Source organism: Simochromis diagramma, unplaced genomic scaffold, assembly GCF_900408965.1.
Source record: "Simochromis diagramma unplaced genomic scaffold, fSimDia1.1 OVJJ01000454.1, whole genome shotgun sequence".
Taxonomy (NCBI): Eukaryota; Metazoa; Chordata; class Actinopteri; order Cichliformes; family Cichlidae; genus Simochromis; species Simochromis diagramma.
The window spans coordinates 2,001-24,405 of NW_024387106.1; the positions used below are offsets into that span (position 1 = coordinate 2,001).

At 43.4% G+C, this 22,405-nt stretch overlaps 1 protein-coding gene across 3 annotated transcripts; it reads left to right on the forward strand.

The window, feature by feature from the left end:
- The first annotated feature begins 2,842 nt into the window (after positions 1–2,842).
- On the forward strand, positions 2,843–21,978 carry LOC120743179 (protein NLRC3-like). Of its 3 annotated transcripts, XM_040046750.1 has the most exons (9): positions 2,843–2,953; positions 4,283–4,418; positions 4,748–4,879; positions 6,699–6,833; positions 7,152–7,286; positions 8,908–9,149; positions 9,254–11,039; positions 21,190–21,407; positions 21,764–21,978. In XM_040046750.1, the coding sequence occupies exons 2-8, from the start codon at positions 4,309–4,311 to the stop codon at positions 21,365–21,367; spliced, it is 2,718 nt and encodes a 905-aa protein (XP_039902684.1). In that variant the 5' UTR covers positions 2,843–2,953; positions 4,283–4,308; the 3' UTR covers positions 21,368–21,407; positions 21,764–21,978. The 3 variants fall into 3 exon arrangements, with proteins under 3 accessions (XP_039902684.1, XP_039902683.1, XP_039902685.1); XM_040046749.1 differs by having other exon boundaries at positions 21,190–21,978; XM_040046751.1 differs by lacking the exons at positions 21,190–21,407; positions 21,764–21,978 and adding an exon at positions 15,126–15,297.
- Positions 21,979–22,405: the final 427 nt, after the last annotated feature.

Sequence of the window (22,405 nt, forward strand, 5' to 3'; positions counted from 1 at the left end):
ATGTGGTAAGACGACGAGTTTTACTTCTCACTGTCCGTGTTATGTGTATCTATTTATCATGTGTGCTACTTTGCCGAAAATGTTTCATTGTGTTCATGAAATAAACCAGACTTTCACTGTCTGCATCTTTTACTGTTTTCTGCTTTTGTTCACTCCAAGTTTGACAAACCTACAGATATCCAGAGTTAACTCACTAACAATGTGGAGCAGTCTCAGTGTATTTAGCTGCTTTTTCCCTGAACACAACCAACTGAGAGAAACGCCTGTAGGCCTCACTTTGGTCATTTTGAACGCTGAAGGAGATTTGTTCCATAGACACCTTATACTAGTGTTTCCTGCACTACTATGTTCTATTTAAATCCAGATTCCTTTTATAGTTTGCAGTGAAATTTGTTAAACCGTTGCTTAATGGGACAGAAGTACAAGTCACTCTTTACTAACACATTTATAGATGAGTTTATTGCTGAACGACACAGCTAGCAGTCTCACACACTCTTTAGGTTTTTCAAGTTTTGTGTGTAATGGTTTAGTCTATCAAACCTTACCCTCTTCTCCCCAGTATCACAACAGTATGACTCCCAAAGTACAGATCAGTAAACAACCAATGATTCTAAAGCCAGAACAGAAAGATACAGTTGGAAGATGAATGACTGCGTTTTTATGATGTGTAGTAAAACGACCCCCTCTTCTTCTTCTCTGTGTTGTTGTTGTTCGTGTGTGGGTGTGTGTGTGTGTGTGTGTGTGTGTGTATGTGTGTGTGTGTGTGTGTGTGTGTATGTGTGTGTGTGTATGCCTTAGAAGTCAAATAATACATTAGCCATACTTAAAAAAACATCTGAATTTCATTTAGAACTGAGATTCTAAGTTGTAAGCAGAAATCTTACGCTCAGCCAGAAACATGTTTCCCCACTTTCACAATGCTGAGGTGTCAAATCCACAACCCCCAACAGATGGTTTATTACACGCGGGTGTGTCATTTTACGGCTTTAATGTTTCCAGCTGATAAGGAGAATGAGTGCATTTCAAATGTGCGTCCAAAGGCTTTAAACATCCGCTTTGTCTGTAACGACAGTATCAAACTACAGAGAATTGTTTTTACTAAAATGAAACATTTTCAGATGAAAATGTTTCATTTTATTTCACTGTAACACCCCCTCAATGCCATTTTTAGGATATTCTTGGTGATCCCATGTTTTCATATTTATGCTTTTGGCACTGAGGGTATCTGATACGCATGTTGTCACTGTGTTTTGTGCTACCAGCTGTGAGCTCTGCTTTTGCTTTGAGCAGTCTGTTTTTATTTTGTCTCGCGAGTGTGTGTTTTTCAAACCAGATCCTCCTCAGTTTGATTTTGTTACCACAAACTTTGTGTGAAGTTCACAACGGAGGTAAAGAGATTTAAACACACCAGTTTAAGGACGCAGCGATTGGACCAGCTGCACAGGGCTGGTGAAGCAGAGAGTGTCGGGGAGATGTGCAACAGAAGCAGAGGGAACATTTTACAAGATGATAAATGGCAGATTTAGGTGATTAAGGATTTGTTGACAAGATTAAAAGACACGTCCGTCAGAGTTCAACAACATTACAGTTTGATTAAATAAAACGTTTTTAAACTACACAAGGGTCATTTTCTCCTCTGATAGTAATCATATTAAACATGTCAAGAAAGAAAGAGTATAAAGAAAAATAGTAAATGTGTCTAATTAAACTCTTCCTGTGAACCTTATATCATCCTTTAATATGTTCGGTGTTACAAACTTGAAGAAGCACAGAAAAGATCATCAGACATTAATCTAATCAGTTTTCAGCCTTCATTCATATTGAAAAGTTGAAATCTCCCCTGCTAGACCCAAGTGCAGCGTTTAACACCGTTGGCCAGAACATTTTATTACAGCTATTATTAAATGGAGAGTCCTCTTCACACCCTGAGGTTAATTATGAAGCTCCACAGGCTTCTGTGCAAAGACCAGTTCTGTTTACATTATACGTGCTTTAGAAGACATAGCATACATTTTCACTGCTATGCATATGATACCCACTTTTATTGGTTAAACTGCCGGGATGTCTTAGACACATAATGAGCTTTAATTTTCTGCTTCTAAGTTCAGATAAACTGAGGTTATTGTAACGGGGCGTAAAAATCTTAGAAACACTGTGGCTAACAAGATCCTTACTCTGGATGGCATCGCCTTAAGCCGCCTGTTGCAGTCATTTGGCACATTATAAGTAAAATTGAAGCACACGATCCCAAAGCACAACATCAACATTTATTTATATACAAAAATAAAAATGCTTTTTACAGAAAAGAATTGTAACTTCACAATATTGCATTAAGATGAGCAGACAGATTTTAATCTCAGCATCGTGCACACAGATTTTTCAGGACACTGGAAGAGTTCCTGCCGTGGATTTAGATGTTAGTGTTGTGTGGATGATCCCATTCTGTGATCTTTGTGTTACTAACACTGATGCTTTTACACTTTAGGACCCTCGAGACCTCTGCTGCTCAGCCGTCCTGATCGCTGCCTCCACTTTAACCAGAGGCTGTAACCTCTGATCATTTCACCTGCACCGGCAGTAAAACTCTTCTCCAGAACCAAACGTGCCATAAACCCATCACAGCTTCATCATCAGCTCAGTCTCAGCAACATGCAGACGACCGAGCAGCAGAAACTCTGCAGGGAACGTCTGAAGTCTGTTCTTCAGTTTTCCCAGCTCACTGTTTATTGAACACGAGACAGAAAAATAACTTCACCTTTAATGTGAAACTTTTATCGCCTGTGACATATTTGCAGGAAGTTTTCATGCTGTGATTTAGTGTCACAGCCATAAATATCACGCAAGGTAAAAACTACAAGTCCCAGCATCCTCTGAGTTTAGGGAGGAGCAGTGAAAGTGAAAGTGTTGATCCTCCGTTCAGATCAGCAGGAGGAGGAAGGTGGAGCTGAGGCAGGTGAGTGTTAACATGAATATGTTTCTTCTTATGACATAAAATAATTCCACGCTGTTCGTGTCTGTGGGTGAAACGTGAGGCCGGTCGGCTCCTCTGAGCGCTGGTTTCCTGTAAGTAGAGAGGAAGTGAGTTTAGCTGAGAGAGCAGGAGGAGAGTGAGAGCTGTGCTGAGGCAGGTGAGTGTTAACACCGCTCTGACATTACTGTGTCTCTGTGGCGGGAACAACAGGCTCCGTCAGTGGAGGCAAAAATAATCAGACTTTGGTTTTTCAAAGGAAACTACTTTATGTTGGGAGAAGCCGCGCGCTCATTGGATAACGGCTTGTCAATCTCAAGTTATTAGCCAATGAGCGCGCAGGTTCACAGTAAGACCCGCCCTTATCACGACGTCTTTTAAAACTAAAATGGCGACAGAAACTCGGTGAGTGGAGTACAGGCTGACTTTATGAAAGTGCGACGTTTGAGCCACTTCCTGTTCTCAGTCCCGGCGTCCTGATCACCGAGGTTTCTGTTGCTCTGATATCTGATATTGATTATATCGGTAAACAGGCTGTAGGCAGAAACATCAGGTCTGATCTGAAAATCCCTTCAGAAACAAACTTTAAGAGTTTTATGTCCGTGTGAGGCCGCACGCTGATTGGATAACCACCTGTCAGTCTCAGGGTATTAGCCAATGAGCGCGCAGATTCACAGTAAGACCTTCGTCATTCTTTTAAACTAAAACATCGAGAGTAAAACTGTAACGTGTCCTGTGATCTATAAACACTCTGTGATGAATAATCTGAAGTCATTTTGAGCCTGACAGTAGTTTCCTGTCACAGAGCAGAAGCTGCAGGCAGTTTTTGGCACCTTTATATTTAATTTATTCCAAAATAAATCAATAAAGGTAGAAAAGAACTCTCAGTGACATTAAAATCTATTTTTAAAGACAGATGTGACCAAGTGCAACAAATATAAGATGAGATGTTTACAGATATTTGAAGTATTGATCATATGTAGAACACAGAGCAGGTCCAATAACAGAGTCATCCTGCTCACAAACAGCAGTTTGGTTTCATGAGCTCACTTCCTGCAGTGATCCTCAGCTTCTCTCCAAAGGAGCCGTAACATGTGGGCTCCTCACCATGATGATGATCCCAAACACACTGAGTTCCTTCATCCACCTGATCATGTACTTATTAAATAATGTGATGGTTTCTGTGTTTTTTAAAGACTTTGAGCCTCTAAAATAACTGGTTTGGACTTTAGGGCCAAAGCTCCAACATTAGAAACCTTCAGTGTGATGCTTCCAGTACAACAGCACCTCTGAGTGTGTGTGTTTACCTCTCAGACTAACTCCACCCTGACATCAAGAAGATGGAGGAAGAGGACGGAGCAGCATCTGCAGCATCCAGCTGTGTGTCTGTGAGGAGTGACGGGGTTACACAAACACCTCCACCTTACAGTCATGGACCTGCAGCAACAATGTAAGAACACTACTAACTTTATTAGTCATTTCAACATAACCATGACAGAATCATTGATCTGTGATTGGTTCAAACTGTTTGATCTGAGTTTGATTTTTATTGACTTGTTTTCTTGCTAAGATCTGAACTCTGTAAGTTTAAGTGAAGTCAGTGCAGCAGAATCAGAGAGAAGAGCTGAGAACAAACTGAGTTCATTCAGAGACAGAAAAAACTGGCTGATGATTGGCTGACCTGTCAGCGTTATGAGGCAGACACAATATCACAGAGGGATCAGCTGATCACATGGCTGTCAGAGAGAACTGATCAGTTATTGATGTTTGTGTTTGCAGGGGTCAGAGGTCACAGTCTCCAGTATCCAGCTGTGTGTCTGTGAGGAGTGACTCGTCCAGAAACAGACCTCCACACTTCAGTCATGAACCTGCAGCAACAATGTTCTTCAATCATGGAGCTCAGCTGACCATGTAAGAGAGCTGCTGACTCAGAGTTCAAAGGTTGTTTCTATAAATGTTCTGCCAGTGACATCATAACTTAACCTAACACTGGTCTGTGTATGAAGTATCATTTAGTGGCAGTTGTTAAAGTTGTATAATGATGATGCTAGTTTGGGGTGTATTTTCCTGCTGATGCAAATGCATCTACTTTGCCCTTTGTCTGGTGCTTTGGACAAAGACGTCCAATGAAACTCAGAACAACACAGTTTGCACCACCAGCAGGCAGAGGAAGTGGCTGACATCCAGAAATCCTACCAGTGGCTGAACAAAGCTGGACTGAAAGACAGCACAGAGGCACTAATCATGGCAGCACAGGAACAAGCTCCGAGCACAAGACCCATAGAGCCCGGGGTCTACATGGCTCTTTTGGGGGGGTTGTGTTGTATTAATAGTGACTTTGTTTCTTTGGACCTGACCAAAATATTTAGTTTTTCAGTTCAGTTGCAACATTGACTAACACTAATGCAGGGGTCGGCAACCTGCGGCTCTTTAGTCCTTACAGTGCGGCTCCTCGTGGTTTGGGAAAATAAATTAGAAGTATTTAGCTGAAGTGTATTTTATTTATGTTCTTTTTTAACTTGTAGTTCTAAATTGGAAGATTATTGTGATTTTGAAATATAAAATTAAAATTATATTTTATTATTTTTTCATCGCTCAAATAAGCGTCACACTCGCGGAAGCCGGTGTACCCGCCGAAACGCCGTGCATTTATCGAGACTTTCAGCCCCAGGTAGGCCAATTATGGATCTTTGGATCCACATTATGTCAGCAGCTGTTCTCCACCGTGAACTATGTTAAAAACAAACACGCTCACGCCTCACAGACGACAGCTTACAGTCCTGTAAAGATGAAAGTGACTTCGTACAGCCCCGACCTGCAGACGCTGTGCGCAGAGGTTCAGGAGCAGAAGTCCCGTTGTAAACATATCACGGCAGACCCGACGATGTTTGCATGAACACGCTTTTCAGCATCTCTTTATTGACCACTTTTCACACACGGTTGCTGTACGCACACAGCCGGCTGTAGCTTTGCAGCTCACAGCCCGACACACACCAACACAACAGCACAGACGTTAAGGCGGCGAGGCGTGATTGCGGGTGCCGCTCAGGTGCGTCCGCCTCCCCTGCAGCGGCGCTGCAGACCACGCCCCGCCACACACATTAACCAGGTAAAATACATATTTAGGCAGAATGTTGCAAATATCTATTTGTCATCTTTCAGCAGCATAGAGCTTTTTTTCCAATTATTTTTTAAAAGTCAGGTCAAGGCTCCAAAAGCACAAAGGAGATATAAGGGTGGCGGCTCACAGCAGTTTTTGTTTGCTACATCATTTTAGTTCAGCTGGGTGTCTTTCCTTTGGTTATATTTCTTTAAGAGTTCAAATGTGTTCATTACATAAATAACATGTCATTTTCTCTGTAGCACTTCATGGATTTCATAAGCAACACACCTTAGTTGTTCACACAAAGCATAAAGGTAAAAAACAGTATTACAGTGTTATCTTCATTCTAGATGTCAAAAAGTATTTGTGGCTCCCAGTGTTTTCTTTTGCGTGGAAACTGGGTCCAAATGGCTCTTTGGGTCCTAAAGGTTGCTGACCCCTGACCTAATGGTATATTTGTTTTAGCTGGATCGTTCTATAAAAACATGAATCAAATCTGAGAAAAGTTTCCACCTGACCTGTTGAATGTTATTGAAGCCAGAAGTTTGTCTTCATACTGTGTTTCTTGCATGCCTTTTGTGGTGTACTAATTGATGTGAAATGAATGCAATGTGGTTGTATTTGCAGAGGTCAGAGGTCACAGTCTCCAGTATCCAGCTGTGTGTCTGTGAGGAGTGACTGGTCCAAAGAAAAAGATCCTCCAAACTTCAGTGATGAACCTGCACCAACAGTGAACTTCAATCATGGAGCTCAGCTGACCATGTAAGAGAGCTGCTGAGTCAGAGTTCAAAGGTTGTTTCTATAAATGTGTTCTACCAGTGACATCATAAATGATTCCTAATGGTGGTCCGGGTACGATAATGCTAGTATTAATCGTAGTAGTGATGCAATCCAAGGTAATGATTTCTTCTCTGTTGCTGTGAACGTCTCTGCAGCCGTCTGTACTCTAATCTGAGACAACTATTACTGACAGAAACCATCACATCATCCAGTTTGTGTGTTTGCAGCAGCTTAAAAGATTTTAAACGGTGATTAATCAGTAATTCATGTCATATGAATGTGATGTGTTTGTGTTTGCAGAGGTCAGAGGTCACAGTCTCCAGCATCCAGCTGTGTGTCTGTGAGGAGTGACTGGTCCAAAGAAAAAGTTCCTCCAGAGTTCAGTGATGAACCTGCAGCAACAATGTTCTTCAATCATGGAGCTCAGCTGACCATGTAAGAGATCTGCTGACTCATTTACGGGTGTTTGAAATTCTGTGACCACTTTGTAATTTTAGTTTATATTTTAAAAGTGTTTTTATTTGTAGTTGCCTGTATTTTTATTACACTGTGTGTAACGTGGTGGTTTATGCTGTTTGGGATTGTTTTGGTGTATTTGTGTCAGAACATCAGATAAATGATTTCATCACATTTTAAAAGAAAGTATCAGGATAATAATCTGAACTGAGTCATCAGAAATAGAAAGATGGTCTCAACAGGCCACTGAGCTGATCTCCAAAGAAATGCAGAAGATTGAAGAGTCCGAGGCTGTTTATTTGTCACAGGCATCGTCATACACGTACAACACAGTGAAATGTGCTGAGCTGCTCCTGTGACTGGACAAAAGATTATAAACAATCATTAAATGAAATAATGAAACATTGTGCAGATGTAATGTTAAAGTGCTTTGTGCCACATTAGCACAGCATGTACTGACAGAGCAGTGCAAGCAGAACAAAGCAAATGAGCAAAGTGATGTAAACAGAGTAACTGAACAGAGTGAGCAGAGTAATATCAGCAGTAATGAAGCAGCAGGATCAGTGTAGCAGCGTGTGACGTCATAATGAATCAGACATGATCTGAAATATGACAGTGAGACAAGAACATGATGTAAGGTCCTGTTTAAACCCTGATGGTGATGCTATGAGGGGAGCATGTTCTGATTTAGGACTTGGATGGTCTGAGGATAGAAGCTCCTCTCTGTTTGTGTCCTGATGGTGCAGAAGCTTCTGCCTGATTGTAGAAGGAGCTGAAGCCAGCATCATCCCAGAGGTGAAGCTCCTCTGTGTGCAGACCTGAGGTCAGATTCCTCCAGGCTGATGTTCAGGATCTACAGAAACGTGTGGTTGTAGTTATTGCTGCACTGTGTGCTGACAGCAGATACTCAGAACAAAGCGCTGCACACGTGTTCTTTACAAACATCTGTACATATCAAATATGGATCATGGCAGTGAATGAACACGTTTCTGTCATTTGTTTCATTGGCTTCTTTTTTCTGCCTGTGTTCATGTGATTAATGTCTAACACATAAACAGGTTTGTAATCAAACATCACATCATCAGGGAGGCATCATGAAACAAAGTTACTGCTGGAGGCTGAACTCAATTTGGTGGCAATGTTCAAAAATATCACTCAGATCATTTCAAAGCTTTTAGTTCTTCTTCTTCACTTCTGTAAAATAATAGAAAGGAAATCAGAACCCAGAAGTTCACTTCCTGCTGACTGAACTCTTTCAAAATAAAGCTGAAGTCTGAATGTGACACCGCTGCTGCACCACAGTTTTTAGAGGAGGTCAAAGGTCAGTTAAAAGTGATGGATCCCAAACTTCCAGTACATCCAGTGAAGGACATAATCAGCTGTGTGATGAAGGCTTTTACTGTGGAGTTTGTAGGCTGATCACTCTGTGTTTAATAAGACAGGCAGGAACAGCAAAGGAAACTTGGATTCTGAACTCAAACACAAGTTTCTCCACTTTGACTTTTCTCTGTGACCATCAGAGCTTCTGCACAGTGTCATCAAATCTGGATGTTTGTCACTGACAGTCAATGATTTTAGTGATAAAGAAATGTGTTCACAGAGGGAGGAAGAGGAAGAGGAGTGGTGTCTGTGAGGAGGAGCAGCCGTCCTGCTGTGCTTTGTGTCAGGACGTCCTGAAGGATCCAGTCTCTACCAGCTGTGGACACTGGTTCTGCAGACAGTGCATCTCCTCATACTGGGACCAGTCTGCTTCATCAGGAGACTGGTCCTGTCCCCAGTGTGGAGAAAGATCCAGAAGCAGAGCTGGACTGCAGACAGCCAGTCAGAGCAGCTGTGTACAAAGTAAGACTGAACATCTGTCTGCTGATGGACTCATTTCTGAAAACTGGACTTCTTGTTGTTGTTCAGACATTGAAGAGTTTTCTTTCTGTTTTTCTTTCTTTCAGCCGATGTTGGTCTGCAGGAGGTTTTAGATGAACATAAGATCAGTCTGAGGAGGAGATGTGAACGTGTGACTGAAGGAAGTGATGAAACAGGAAGTAGAACCCTCCTCAACAGGATCTACACTGAGCTCTACATCACAGAAGGACAGAGTGAAGAGGTTCATAGCCAACATGAGGTGAGGCAGCTGGAGACAGCTTCCAAGATGGACGCCCTCCATGACACTCCAATCAGGTGCCAGGACATCTTTAAAGCCTTACCTGACCAACAGAGACCCATCAGAGTGGTTCTGACCAACGGCGTGGCTGGTGTTGGAAAAACCTTCTCAGTGCAGAAGTTCACTCTGGACTGGGCAGAGGGCTTGGAGAACCAACATGTCAGTGTGGTGGTTCTGCTTTCATTCAGGGAGCTGAACCTGATCAGAGATGAGCAGTACAGTCTTCTGGAGCTGCTCCATGTTTTCCATCCAACACTACAGAAGGTCACAGCAGAGAAGCTGGCTGTCTCTCAGCTTTTGTTCATCTTTGACGGCCTGGATGAAAGCAGACTTTCATTGGATTTCACCAACAGGAAGCTGCTGTCTGATGTCACACAGAAGTCATCAGTCAGCCAGCTGCTGACAAACCTCATCCAGGGGAATCTGCTTCCCTCGGCTCTCGTCTGGATAACTTCCCGACCTGCAGCGGCCAATCAGATCCCTCCTACATGTGTTGACAGGCTAACAGAAGTACGAGGCTTCACTGACGCCCAGAAGGAGGAGTACTTCAGGAGGAGATTCAGTGATGAAGAGCTGTCCAGCAGAATCATCTCCCACATGAAGACATCCAGGAGCCTCCACATCATGTGTAGAATCCCAGTCTTCTGCTGGATCACTGCTACAGTTCTGGAGCACATGTTGACTACAGAGCAGAGAGGAGAGCTGCCCAAGACCCTGACTGACATGTACTCACACTTCCTGCTGGTTCAGACAAAGAGGAAGAGGAACAAGTACCACGAGGGACATGAGACGAGTCCACAGGAGCTGACGGAGGCTGACAGGGAAGTTCTTCTGAAGCTGGGGAGGCTGGCGTTTGAACATCTACAGAAAGGAAACATCATGTTCTACCAAGAAGACCTGGAGCAGTGTGGTCTGGATGTGACAGAGGCCTCGGTGTACTCAGGAGTTTGTACAGAGATCTTCAAAAGAGAGTGTGTGATCTTCCAGAAACCAGTCTACTGCTTTGTTCATCTGAGCATCCAGGAGTTTCTGGCTGCAGTCTACATGTTCCACTGTTTCACCAACAGGAAGTCAGAGGTGCTGAAGAACTTCCTGGGAAAAAAATACAACGAGTCCTCTCTGGATGATTTTTTGATGGAAACACTAATAAAATCCTTCAGGAGTAAAAATGGTCGTCTGGACCTGTTTGTTCGCTTCCTTCATGGCCTCTGTCTGGAGTCCAACCAGAGACTCTTAGGAGGTCTGCTGGGTCAGACAGAGAACAGTCCAGAAACCATCCAGAGAGTCATCAAGAATCTAAAAGAAAGGAAGACAAAATCCTCTCCTGACAGAATCATCAACATCTTCCACTGTCTGATGGAGATGAACGACCTCTCAGTACATCAGGAGATCCAAGAGTTCCTGAAGTCAGAGAACAAATCAAAGGAACTCTCTGAGATCCACTGCTCAGCTCTGGCCTTCATGCTGCAGATGTCAGAGGAGGTTCTGGATGAGTTTGACCTGCAGAAGTACAACACATCAGCAGAGGGACGACGTCGACTGATTGCAGCTGTGAGGAACTTCAGAAAGGCTCGGTGAGTCCAGATGTGATCATTAATATTATCAATTAGTGACAGTTTAGTTACTCAGTCACACAGTAATAAATTCTTCTTTATTTTGTGTTCACAGTGAAGAGTTGTTTTCATGCTTTTAAAAAGGGTTTTTTTTTTATCAGAACACTACATTTGTATTATTCTGGCAGAAACCTTGGTAGGAGAGTGCACCTTCACATGTATGTGGGTGTGTAACTGTGAGTTTTTAGTCTTACGCTGAGTTTGCAGTCTGACATGTTTTATCTGTGTGCTGTTTCCGCTCGGTCGTGTTAACACGGTGCAGCAGACAGTAATGAGACTGTTGCTCATGTCTGTGCTGCTGTTGGTCTGTTAGCATTGCTCCTTAGGAGAGAAGACTGAAGTTAGACTTAGGGCTGCTCAATTAATCGAATTTTAATCACGATTACGATCTGGGCTTTCAACGATCATTAAAAATGACTGAGCCGATTATTAGCCCCTCCCTCATTTATCCGTGACACCTTAAAGGCCGGTCCGTGAAAATATTGTCGGTCCGTGGCGCAAAAAAGGTTGGAGACCGCTGATTAAGAGGACCCGAGGGAAGCTCGGAAAGCTAAGCAGAAGTTATTTGGAGAGGAGAGTGACTGCCGTTGGTTGAAAAGAGAGGTAAAAAAAACTTCAGTGGTGTTGCACACTATTTTATATTATTTTTTAAAGTCATTATTCATACATTGTTATTGTTAACCCTTTAAAGCCGGTCAGAGCAGCACGCTCCTGTTGTGTAACTATTTTTAAATCCCTGTAGAACCAGAACCACGTAAGCTAGCGCAATAATTTGTTTTGCATATGAAACCAGAGGAGTTGTACTTACATCTGATGCCATCAGCTTGTCCTCGGTCACAGTTTCCTTCCACATAAAGCTTTGCAAAAATTGCATAAAAAGCGCTTGCAGGAACAAAAACATAATATTCCAGAAACACGCTTTGCCGATCCGATCAGCTGTTCATAACACTTCCCACAGTGAAACAGACGTCAGCGCGAACTATCGCATGTCCGCCATTTCCTGCCCGAAACCGGAAGTGACGTCATTTTCGCGGAAAATGTAGTTTCTAACTTGTAGGCCTTAAAAGCCTATACTGGTCATGTTTGACTTTTCTGAATAGTTTCTGGGATGCTTAGAACTCGAATTGCACTGCTGGAAATAGTTTATTTTAATGCACCTGCTGTTTTCTTTGCAAATTTGCATCATAGGATTGTTTTTTCGTTTTTCCTGCAGTATATAAGAATTGGTGTATCACCAAAATAAAACTATGAAGACACTCAAAATAAATTTCCTGTTGTTGTAAATAGGGCTGGGCCATATTATACCGTTCACGGTAATACCGGTATAATGTTAGGCAACGATAGGAAAATGAAATATCGCGATAGAATATGAGTAAAACGCGCATGCGCAGTGCCTTTGTTTTCATACGCACATGGCCGATTGTTGAGTGAAACAGATGAACCAGAATTGGTTTGTAAAAATGGTGCAACTTCAGTGATGTGGAACTGGTTTGGTGTTTGTCCGTCAGATACACGACAAAGCACATTTTTTTGCAGAACATGCAAGCGGCCGTCGTTATTGTCGGACTAAGATGCTCTTAAATCTGGGAGTAATCTGGGTCCTAAACTCCGTATGTTTCAGGTCAAACGAACACTGCAGCATCACTGAGAGTTAACTGTCTAAATTCTTTCATCTTTAATAAAACGATCAGCATTGCTGCTTTACCAGGTGTAACTATGAAGTTTAACTTCCAGGCATCCATGAAAACAAAATGTATTACATTTAACGGAGTTAGAAGTTAGCAGGAAGCTAGCGGAAGTTAGCTCGCTAGTTTCGCTAGTTACCTAAGCATGATATAGCATGTTCTGACTGAGAAATTTCTGAAAAAAATCAAACGTATAGCTCTGCTATCACTTCCAACATAAATGAAGACAGGAAACTAAACAGCAGTGACGTTTGTAGGGTTACTGAAGTTGGGCTAGCTGGTATATAATTATGTGCTACGTGATCGCTAGCGACACAGCTATGTTAGCATAACATAAACAGTGAAGCTGGAGGACGAACACTAACACTTTTCCACTTATAAAAGTTAACGTGAAGGTTCCTCATGGTTAGAGACAAATGCAATCGCATGGCAGGATGCTGTAAACGGACCAAACTTCAGTCAGGAGAACAACTGAAATAATCCATCCACAATACAAGGTTAGTCATTAATATACTGCAACAACATGGGAATAGAGCAGCTGCCAGAGAATTCAACATTAATGAATCAATGGTACAGAAGTGGAGGAAGCAAGAAGAATGAGTTTAATAAAGTTTGATTTATCTGACTGCTTTGTTTTGCTTAATGTGCCTTATAATCCCGTGCACCTTATGGTCCGAAAAATACGTACTGCACACTGCAGTTTAATGTTGCAAAGCACCTCTTTTTAACTTCAGTGGATATTATACATGGTTATGCTCAGGATATGTCAGCCCATTTCTACTGGAAATGCCTTTTGGTTAAACTTTCAGCAAGGAATTTGCATTTGCACTGTTAAATTTTTATAAAGCTTTAATGTACATAAAAACCAGCTTCTTGTTTAAGTGAAAATAAATGGAAGGTTGTCTTTTTGCGCTAGTAATGTTGTGGAGTTGTATTTTGTCTCGCATCAATTATATCGTCAGTTATATCGTTATCGCAAATTTTCAAATATATATCGTGATAAATATTTTTGGCCATATCGCCCTGCTCTAGTTGTAAACTATTTTTTGCAACTTTTTTGTATTTAAAGTTTTGAGGGATAAACCTCTTAGATTTCTCCAAGTAGAAATATATGTAAAAAAACAAAACAAAAACGATTTTCAATTTTTTTGTAGTTTATTGCACTTTTTTGCAATTAATGTAGTTACTATGGACTTAATGCATACATATTATTAAAATATGGGCTATAACAGTTGTATAGCAACTTGAAATGCTCCCACAAATGGCACTACAACATGTAAAAAAATTATATAAGCTCTGGCGGACTTGGTTCTATAGTAGGTCTTAAAGGGTTAAATAAATATCGTCAAATAATCAAGATCAATTTCAGTGTAAATAATGTTGTAATCTCCCAATTCTTTTAATCTTTGGGCTGAAGGAAGGACAATACTCGGTGTATAAATGCTCAATCAACAATAATTTATTTCCATACAATTCAACCCAAAGAGGATTAAAACCATCATGATGGGGAGACCTGCCTGCAGAGGGTCACAGCGAGTCTCAAAATGGTGACGGGTTACACAGCCTCTTATAGTTCCTAGCGGCCCCCACCTAGTCGTAAAAGCCTAAACATTCACATTCTTTCTCTCTTACGGCGCCTAAGTTATGACCTCGGCAGTTGTTTCTCTGCTCTCTGGAAGGTGGGGGTATGCAATGTGGTTTATCTCTTCTGTCCTAGACACCAAGTCTCCTGCTTACAACCTTCTTTTTATGATTCAACAATAAAGCATGTCAAGAAAACAGTGTAACACATTCACAGCAGATCAAGGATACAGAGTGATGCACATTTATCTAATGAACTACAAAAATGAATATGTTCTTTTAACCCAAAAGTATAATGAGGACTAAACTACATACACAGCACACCATCTAAACTAAAGGATAATATATGTCCTACAGCTGTTATCATAATTCAACTACTTTGATTACATATATAAGGTAACATATGATAACAGAATAATATCACAATAATCGTGATTATCATTTTTGCCATAATCGAGCAGGCCTAGTGAGACTTTACAAAGAACGTGTTTGTAGTAAAGTGAAACTGTGTGAAACAGTGAAGATGGTCCAAAGCAGCCTCTGTTTGTGCTTCTGATCACTGCTCTTTCTGTCTGATGTTATTGTCTTTATCTGGGCTCTGATTGCACTTTCTTAATTTTTCCAACTAATTATTGAACGTGTGAACAATCACAGCATCATCATCATCTTTGGTGGTTGGTGACGTGTAGCAGCAGTGAGTGGGCCAGAGTGATTTGTGTGTTTGTTTTTCTTAAAGTGACCATGGATTGTTGAGTCATTCTGGCTCGTTTTGGTTTCACAGCCATCCTCCTCACCTGGATGCTGACTTCCCACTTAGTGAGAGCTCTGTGGAGATCTTCAGGTTCTCCAGTATAGTTGAGTCACTTTTATTCTTTTGGGACCCGAAGCTGGAGATGTGGAGCTCACGGCGGCCTTACTTGCCGAGTTCTTCAGCGTGATTTTTTCCACGGTGAACAGGTTTACCGTGGAGCACAAGAAAGCTGACCTTATTGCTCTGATGGAAACGGAGTAAGGCCGAGTTTTGGGACCACAGTAAGAAAAATATTCCCGATCATCTTAAGATAAAGTCGAGGTTAAAGTCAAATTTGTATTTGGAGAAAAAAGTTGAAATGTGGAGATTTGTTGTTTCAAGACAAACTGCCAGGTTTGCTGTCCCCTCTACAAAACGCTTTGTTTAGATGAGTTAGTGAAACAAAGTGATCCACCGTCTTATGATAATGATAATAACTTTATTTATAAAGTGCTTTCAAACAAAGTGCTGAACCAATATTTCATCATCCAGTTTTGCAGCATCCATCCTCTTTATTGTACGAAGGTGGAACCATCGATAACCTCGCATCCGTCCATTACAAGACATTTGATTTTGTACAAATCTTCCAGATTTGTGTTTTTCAGCTTTCTGCACCATCCTTTCAGCATCTTTATACTTTTCACCACACTGTGTTTATATAACACATGGATGTGTAACAGGAATCATTTCCCTTCTCTAGCTAACACCACTGCTGAAGTTTCACTGACTCAGAGAGTACAGCAGCTGTGGCACTTTGTCCTGAAACTGTCATGGTCCTGAGTCTGAGGACTCAGTGTTTTTGTCATGGTCCTGAGTCTGAGGACTCAGTGTTTTGTGTTTCTTTATGCTTTTGTTCATTCCGAGTGTGTATTCTGTTGTGATTTTGCCATTTGTTAGGTTTCTGTTCTTTGCCTGCCTGCTCCCACTTCTCTGTGTTCCCTCTGTCTGTCCATGGTGTTATTGTGTCTGCTCATGAGTCTGCCTGTCAAGTTCAGTGTCCTGTCTGGTTCTCTGTGTCTGTTAGTTTCCTGTTTTATTCTGTAAGTTCATGTCTCATGTCAGTGTGTTCAGTTTTACCTCTCCCCTGTCTCGTTAGCCTTATTGCTCCCAGCTGTGTCTCTCTCCTGTGGCCCATTCCCTGATTACTCCCCGTGTATTTAAGCCCTGTGTTTTCCTGTGCTCTCTGTCGCGTCGTCTGTTTAGTTCCATGTCAGTCTGCATTATTCTGTTACCTGGTATTCATTCTGCGTCTCTCTGCCGTCTCTCTTTGTGCATTTCGCTCCTCCTCCCGTGAGTGTCTGGTTTAAGTTTTGTTTAGTTTTCCCAGTTTAGGTTTGTTTACTCCCCGCTCTGCTCTTCCTGTTTTGTCACCTTCTCACCGCTGTAAATAAACACTCACTCGCACCCCAGCCGGTACCTGCATTTTGGATCCTTTTTTCAATACACCACACGACTGCTGTGCAGCCGTGACAGTACGACGCGACCACAAGATGGATCCAGCGGTCTTGGCCGGGGAGAGCGACCTCACACGTGCCCTACGCCTGGTGGACTGGGTAACCCACACCTCCAATGCACGAGCGAAGGTTGTGGGGATAAATGCCATTGAGGCAATCCTGGCCGGAAATCCCTATCTCCACCAGGTCCGGGGATTTACAGACTTAATCGCTGAGCTGCATAAAGCCCGGGAAGCGGTGCAAGCTCGGGAAGTAGCGGATTGTGCCCAGCAACAATGGACTACGACCGCCACAAAGCATCCGTCGCAGATTCACCCACCGGAGGTTTCACGGCCCGACCCCCCAGAGGTTTTTCCCTGCCTGTCGGAGCCGTCAGCGGTGGGGAGGAAACATTCGCGCCACCGGCGCTTCACCCCACAGCCGGATTCAGGGACTCCTGTGCGACCAGCTGTGGTGAGTTTTAAGGACGCTGGTGCTTCTGGGACTGTGTTTTCTGGGGCTGTTCATGGGGAGGGTAAAGACAGTACATGGCGTTTACCTACCTTTGTGGTAACTAACCTCTCACAAGTAACTGACTGTGTTTCATCCACTCCACCACCAACTCCAGTCTCACTTCAACCTGTACATCAGCCTTTAGCCAGTTCATTAGCCCAGCCTGCATCTATTCCATTAGCCCGGTCACCCGCTCCCTCCATACTGGACGCTGTGTCTGTGCCACCCATTTTGAATCCCGTTCCTAGCACCCATTTTGAGCGGAGAGACAAACGCATTAAAACCACTCTAGTTTCTCAGAAACTGGCTAATTTAGAGACTGTTACTCGCCCCAGGGCCTCCCCAGAGGCTGGGTCTCAGCCCCCAGCAGACTCTGGACCCCTGGCGGTTAAGAAGCCAGCTGAGGACCGTACCCGGCCGTCGCTGCCTGAGCAGACTCAATGCTCTGTGCAGCTGCAGTCTGCCATGTGTTTGCCAGAGGCCCGTGTGCCTGCTGGTCCTGTTCTGTTCCTGCCAGAGGCCCGTGTGCCTGCTGGTTCTGTTCCGTCTCTGCCAGAGGTCCCCGCACCTGCTGGTTCTGTCCTGTGTGTGCCAGGGGCTCCGGTGCCCACTGGTTCTGAGACTGTTTTCGCTGGGGGGCCCGAGGAGCCCGCCCAGCTTCCTGCCTCGTCAGCTGGAGGGCCCGAGGAGCCCGCCCAGCTTCCTGTGTCGTCAGCTGGAGGGCCCGAGGAGCCCGTCCAGCCTCAAGACTCGTCAGCTGGAGGTTCAGGAGAACCTAGCCAGCTTGCTGCCTCGTCAGCTGGAGGGCCCGAGGAGCCCGTCCAGCCCCAAGACTCATCCTCGCCAGCTGCAGTCTCATCAGCTTCTGCTTCAGCTTCACCCACGCCGTCGCCTGGTCCGGCTTCAGCTTCACCGGCTTCGTCTGGTCCAGCTTCAGCATCATCGGCTTCACCCGGTCTAGCATCTGCTTCAGCTTCACCCGCTTCGCCTGGTCCGGCTTCAGCTTCACCCACGCCGTCGCCTGGTCCAGCATTTGCTTCAGCATCCTCATCGCCTGGTCCAGCATCTGCTTCAGCATCCTCATCGCCTGGTCCAGCATCTGCTCCAGCATCCTCATCGCCTGGTCCAGCATCTGCTCCAGCATCAGCATCGCCTGCTCCAGCATCTGCTCCAGCATCAGCATCGCCTGCTCCAGCATCAGCATCGCCTGGTCCAGCATCTGCTCCAGCATCCTCATTGCCTGGTCCAGCATCTGCTCCAGCATCAGCATCGCCTGCTCCAGCATCAGCATCGCCTGCTCCAGCTTCAGCATCGCCTGGTCCAGCCTCTGCTTCCCCATCTGCCTCGCCTGGTCCAGCCTCTGCTTCCCCATCTGCCTCGCCTGGTCCAGCCTCTGCTTCCCCATCGGCCTCGCCTGGTCCAGCCTCTGCTTCCCCATCGGCCTCGCCTGGTCCAGCCTCAGCCTCTGCCTGAAACAGCAAATCTCCACATTTCTTCTTTATTCTCAAAGTCATTTTCACCTTTAATGTTGAAATTAAGGACATTATTTTTTCCTTAATGTGGTATGGGCCTTCTGTATAACAGAGACCCAGCAGTAACTAGAGAAGCCCAGTGTGAGGGTCTTTGTCTTTAAAATAAAGAGAGCTGGTGATAAAGTGGTGGTGAGGGAATCACCGCTGAGGTTGAACTTCGATCCGCCTCCCTGCATCCTTTTTACTTACCAAGAGAGTTTCCACAGATCCTTGTTACTGATGTGTACGTTCAACTGAGGGCGAATGTGGAAGTCGCCACTCAGACCACAGTAACGTCACACCAGACACTCCCAGTTTATTTTGTCATTTTAATCAATGTGCAGTTGGGAGGTCGCTCGCTGACGTTTGTTATGGCTCCATCAAGGAACCTAATAAATCTTTCTGTGGAGCTCTCTGTGGCATGTTTGACTGAAATGTGTTTTATTTGGTTCCCATCATGAAATCTGTCTTAAAGAGAACTAAACCTCAGTGCTGGTTCTGGTGTGGTCAGCGAGTCCATCCAGACCCTTCAAGACTGTTTTTCTTGGACTGATTAGGACTTATTTCAAAATGCTTGCTGTGACTTGGATAAATTTACAGACTGTGACAGCGAATGTTCATTTTTGTGAGGACCTCATAATCCCAAGGAGGGTAATTTGTATATGTCCAAATGATAAGCTTTGAAAAATGTTATTAATTATTGATGCCTGAGCTTCAGAGTTCCTCAGATTTGGGAGGAATCTATTATTGTGTCTAAATCTATAAATAATTTTGGCCTGTTGCTTGTTTTGTAATCAAAACCTGAGAAACTTTTGTGTGCCAAAAACCGGACGTCCTCCTATTGGCTTATAGAACATGCAGGGGTGTGTGCACTGTGCTCCACATAGTTATGAAGATCTTGATTAACCACATTAGCTTCACATTAGTAACTTTGTCCTCGACAGCTCGGCCATCTTCAGAACCTGCCCAGGAATTGAACTGCACATGTGCACTGGCTCCAGACGTGGGGTTGTTCTGCATAGTCAGTGGTGTCAGTAGATCATTAAGTAAAATAATATGTAACTAGATTCCTTTGAAAGAGCAACCATGGACGACAAAGCTGGGCGGAGTCTGCTCTAAGACACCAAATGAGCAAATGTTTGCTGACCTGTATCAGTGGTCACCTTTTTGTTGGCCTGGTCCCCCAGTCCTCCCACTCCCCCCGGTCCTCGGTGGATGCTGTCACTTCCTCTGACACTGGCTCACCATTTATGTTGTGTCAAAAATCAAACGTGAAGATCTAATTTACTCTAAACTCTCTGACTGTTACTAATATAGTCATAAAATATGTCATAAAAAGTCATAAAATATGCAACAACCACTGGAGATGGAGATGAAGCTTCAGCTTGCAGAAAATAGTTTATTAAAATCAGTTTGAATAAACCCAAGGCTCAGAGCAAAAGAGACAAAAGCGCCCCCAAGTGGTCAGACAATAGACGACCAGAATAAACCCTATCAAAGACAAACACGCTGGAAGCATCTTTTCTAACACTCCAGTATTTATTAGCATTTATTATAAATTTATTGTGACTTTGAAGACGTTCAGTGTTTCCTTTGGTATAACGGAGGTCTGACTACAGTCCAGTAAACACACTGATTAGGATTATAGATTAAACTGCAGTAATACTTTCACAGTGTGCAGTGATGCACAGGTCCGAGTGGTTTTACACTGAAATTCTCAACAACAGGAAACTATAAGAATTTGTTACTCTAATAATAAACATAGAAGAAGAAAAACATTTTTCATTTAGAGTTGATGAATATAAATGAATTTGAACTTTACAAACCAATCAAAGACAAACTGATCCATGTGAGTTTATAACAATATTCAAAGGCTGCTGCTGGACACAGACAGGTAACATCATTTTGACTTGCTGTCACCTGGATCTGGAGTCATAAACACTGAAGCGCTGAACAGGAATACAAATCTGTTTCTGCCAACTAGTGATAAACCTGCAGACTAATGGCTCAGAAAGCTCAAACGAGCCAATCGTTTCTGTGTTTAGTTCCCCTGAAATCAGATGTGATATCAGCAGCTGTGAGTTCATTCATCATTATTGTCCAGTGATGAGATTTCTGCTCCGTTTGGTGACAGTCAGCAGATTTTTCCTGCGTGTGGACGTGAACAGTCGTACCTGACAGCAGGTAGCAAACAGAGATCATCTTTCCAGCTGGAACTCTTCACTGAGCTGAGCTCATTCAAAATGTTCTGGATTCAAGACAGGAAACAGTCCAAATGTGTGTCTTCACTCTGACTCTGGATCAGATCTCACTGACAGACTGTGGACATTATGGAAGCCTAAATGTGACGCCATCTTCCTCCTTCATCTGCAGATTAAAGCCAAACAAAGATTCTCATTAAAAGTCTGCAGGTCTGAGAGAGACTAAATCATTGTGTCATGTCAAACACAGTAAGAGGAGCTGAAGCACAGATGTGAAGAGCAGATGTTCATCAGATTATGACCTCACTCTGTTTTGTCTTCATATACATTCAGTCTGTGTTTATAATGCAGATTTCTGCTTTTATAATAACACGTTTTGTATTTTCTATGATCACAGACTGACTGACTGTCGACTCTCAGGGACTCACTGTGAAGTTGTGGCCTCGGCTCTGAAGTCCATCCCCTCCCATCTGACAGAGCTGGACATTAGTAACAACAAGCTTCAGGATTCAGCAGTGAAGCTTCTGTGTGCTGGACTGGAGAGTCCAAACTGTCGACTGGAGACTCTGAGGTGAGTTCACTGACTGCAGCTGTTGTTGTTTTTCTATATTTCAGATCTTTGATTGATGTTTGAAACGTGCTTTAGTTCCTAAATGTTCAGGATGTGTCTGAAGACAAATGTGAAGAAGTTTGAGTGCTTTCAGAAATGTTGTGTCTTTCCAAACGACTGAACAACAGTTTTTTCCTCTTGGCTCCAAATAGAAGTGACAGACTTGAGCAGGGTTCATTTAAAGGCTGACAGAAGTGCAGTGGTGACGGGGAGATGTTTGACAGGACAGCTTTTCAGCCTCCACAGGTTCATGTTGTGCTCCATCAGTCAGTGAAGATGAAGTCAGTACTGGTGAGGCTGTAGAGTGTGTGAGGGATGTGAATTAGGCTGTTGGAGATCTGATGATAGCAGATAAAAACAGGCTGCAGAGACTTTGAGCTTGTGTGGAAACACAGAGAGAGAGAAAAGAAAGACATGAATGTCAAAGCTAATAAAGGTGAAGTTAGGAGCTGTGATGATGTTCATGTATCAGAAGCTGATCTGGCTGCTACAGAGACGACCCACACAGCTGCTGTGGTGAGGTGTGTGTTAAAGCAGAGGAACACAGAGCAGCCGAACACAGGCCCAAACATGACAGCAAAGCAGGATTCAGGCTCTGTGAGAGGATTTCAAACAGAAGCTGGAGAAGAGAAAGGACTCTGTTGGAATGACTACAGAAAGAAGGCAGCTGAGACCAGTCCAAGTGTTTCCATGGAGCCCAGTCTAACATTCATTTATACACTAACGTACAGAAGTGAACGGGAAAATGAATCCATAGTTTCAAATGTAGAAATAGTTCTCAGTTCATTTACAGAGTTTAATACAGTTCATGAGGAAATGTTCAAAACAGCAGCTGAGAAGAAATCTGCTTCACAAAGTTGGATCCAATTCCAATAGTTTGTGATGCACTTGAACGCAGCGTGAGCAGTTCACTGCCTAACCCCACAGAGACTGTCAGTCTGGACTTTTCTTTATTTCTATTGGCTGTCAGTGAGATTTCAGAGCAATCAGAGACTGTGGGTCT

What these genes read in the sequence shown, in the direction of transcription:
- LOC120743179 (XM_040046749.1), top strand. Translation starts at nt 4,309, where the DNA reads ATGGAGGAAGAGGACGGAGCAGCATCTGCAGCATCCAGCTGTGTGTCT. An exon ending in CATGGAGCTCAGCTGACCAT is followed by an intron (nt 7,287 to 8,907) that starts GTAAGAGATCTG and finishes ATGTGTTCACAG; the next exon opens with AGGGAGGAAGAGGAAGAGGA. An exon ending in AGGAACTTCAGAAAGGCTCG is followed by an intron (nt 11,040 to 21,189) that starts GTGAGTCCAGAT and finishes CTATGATCACAG; the next exon opens with ACTGACTGACTGTCGACTCT.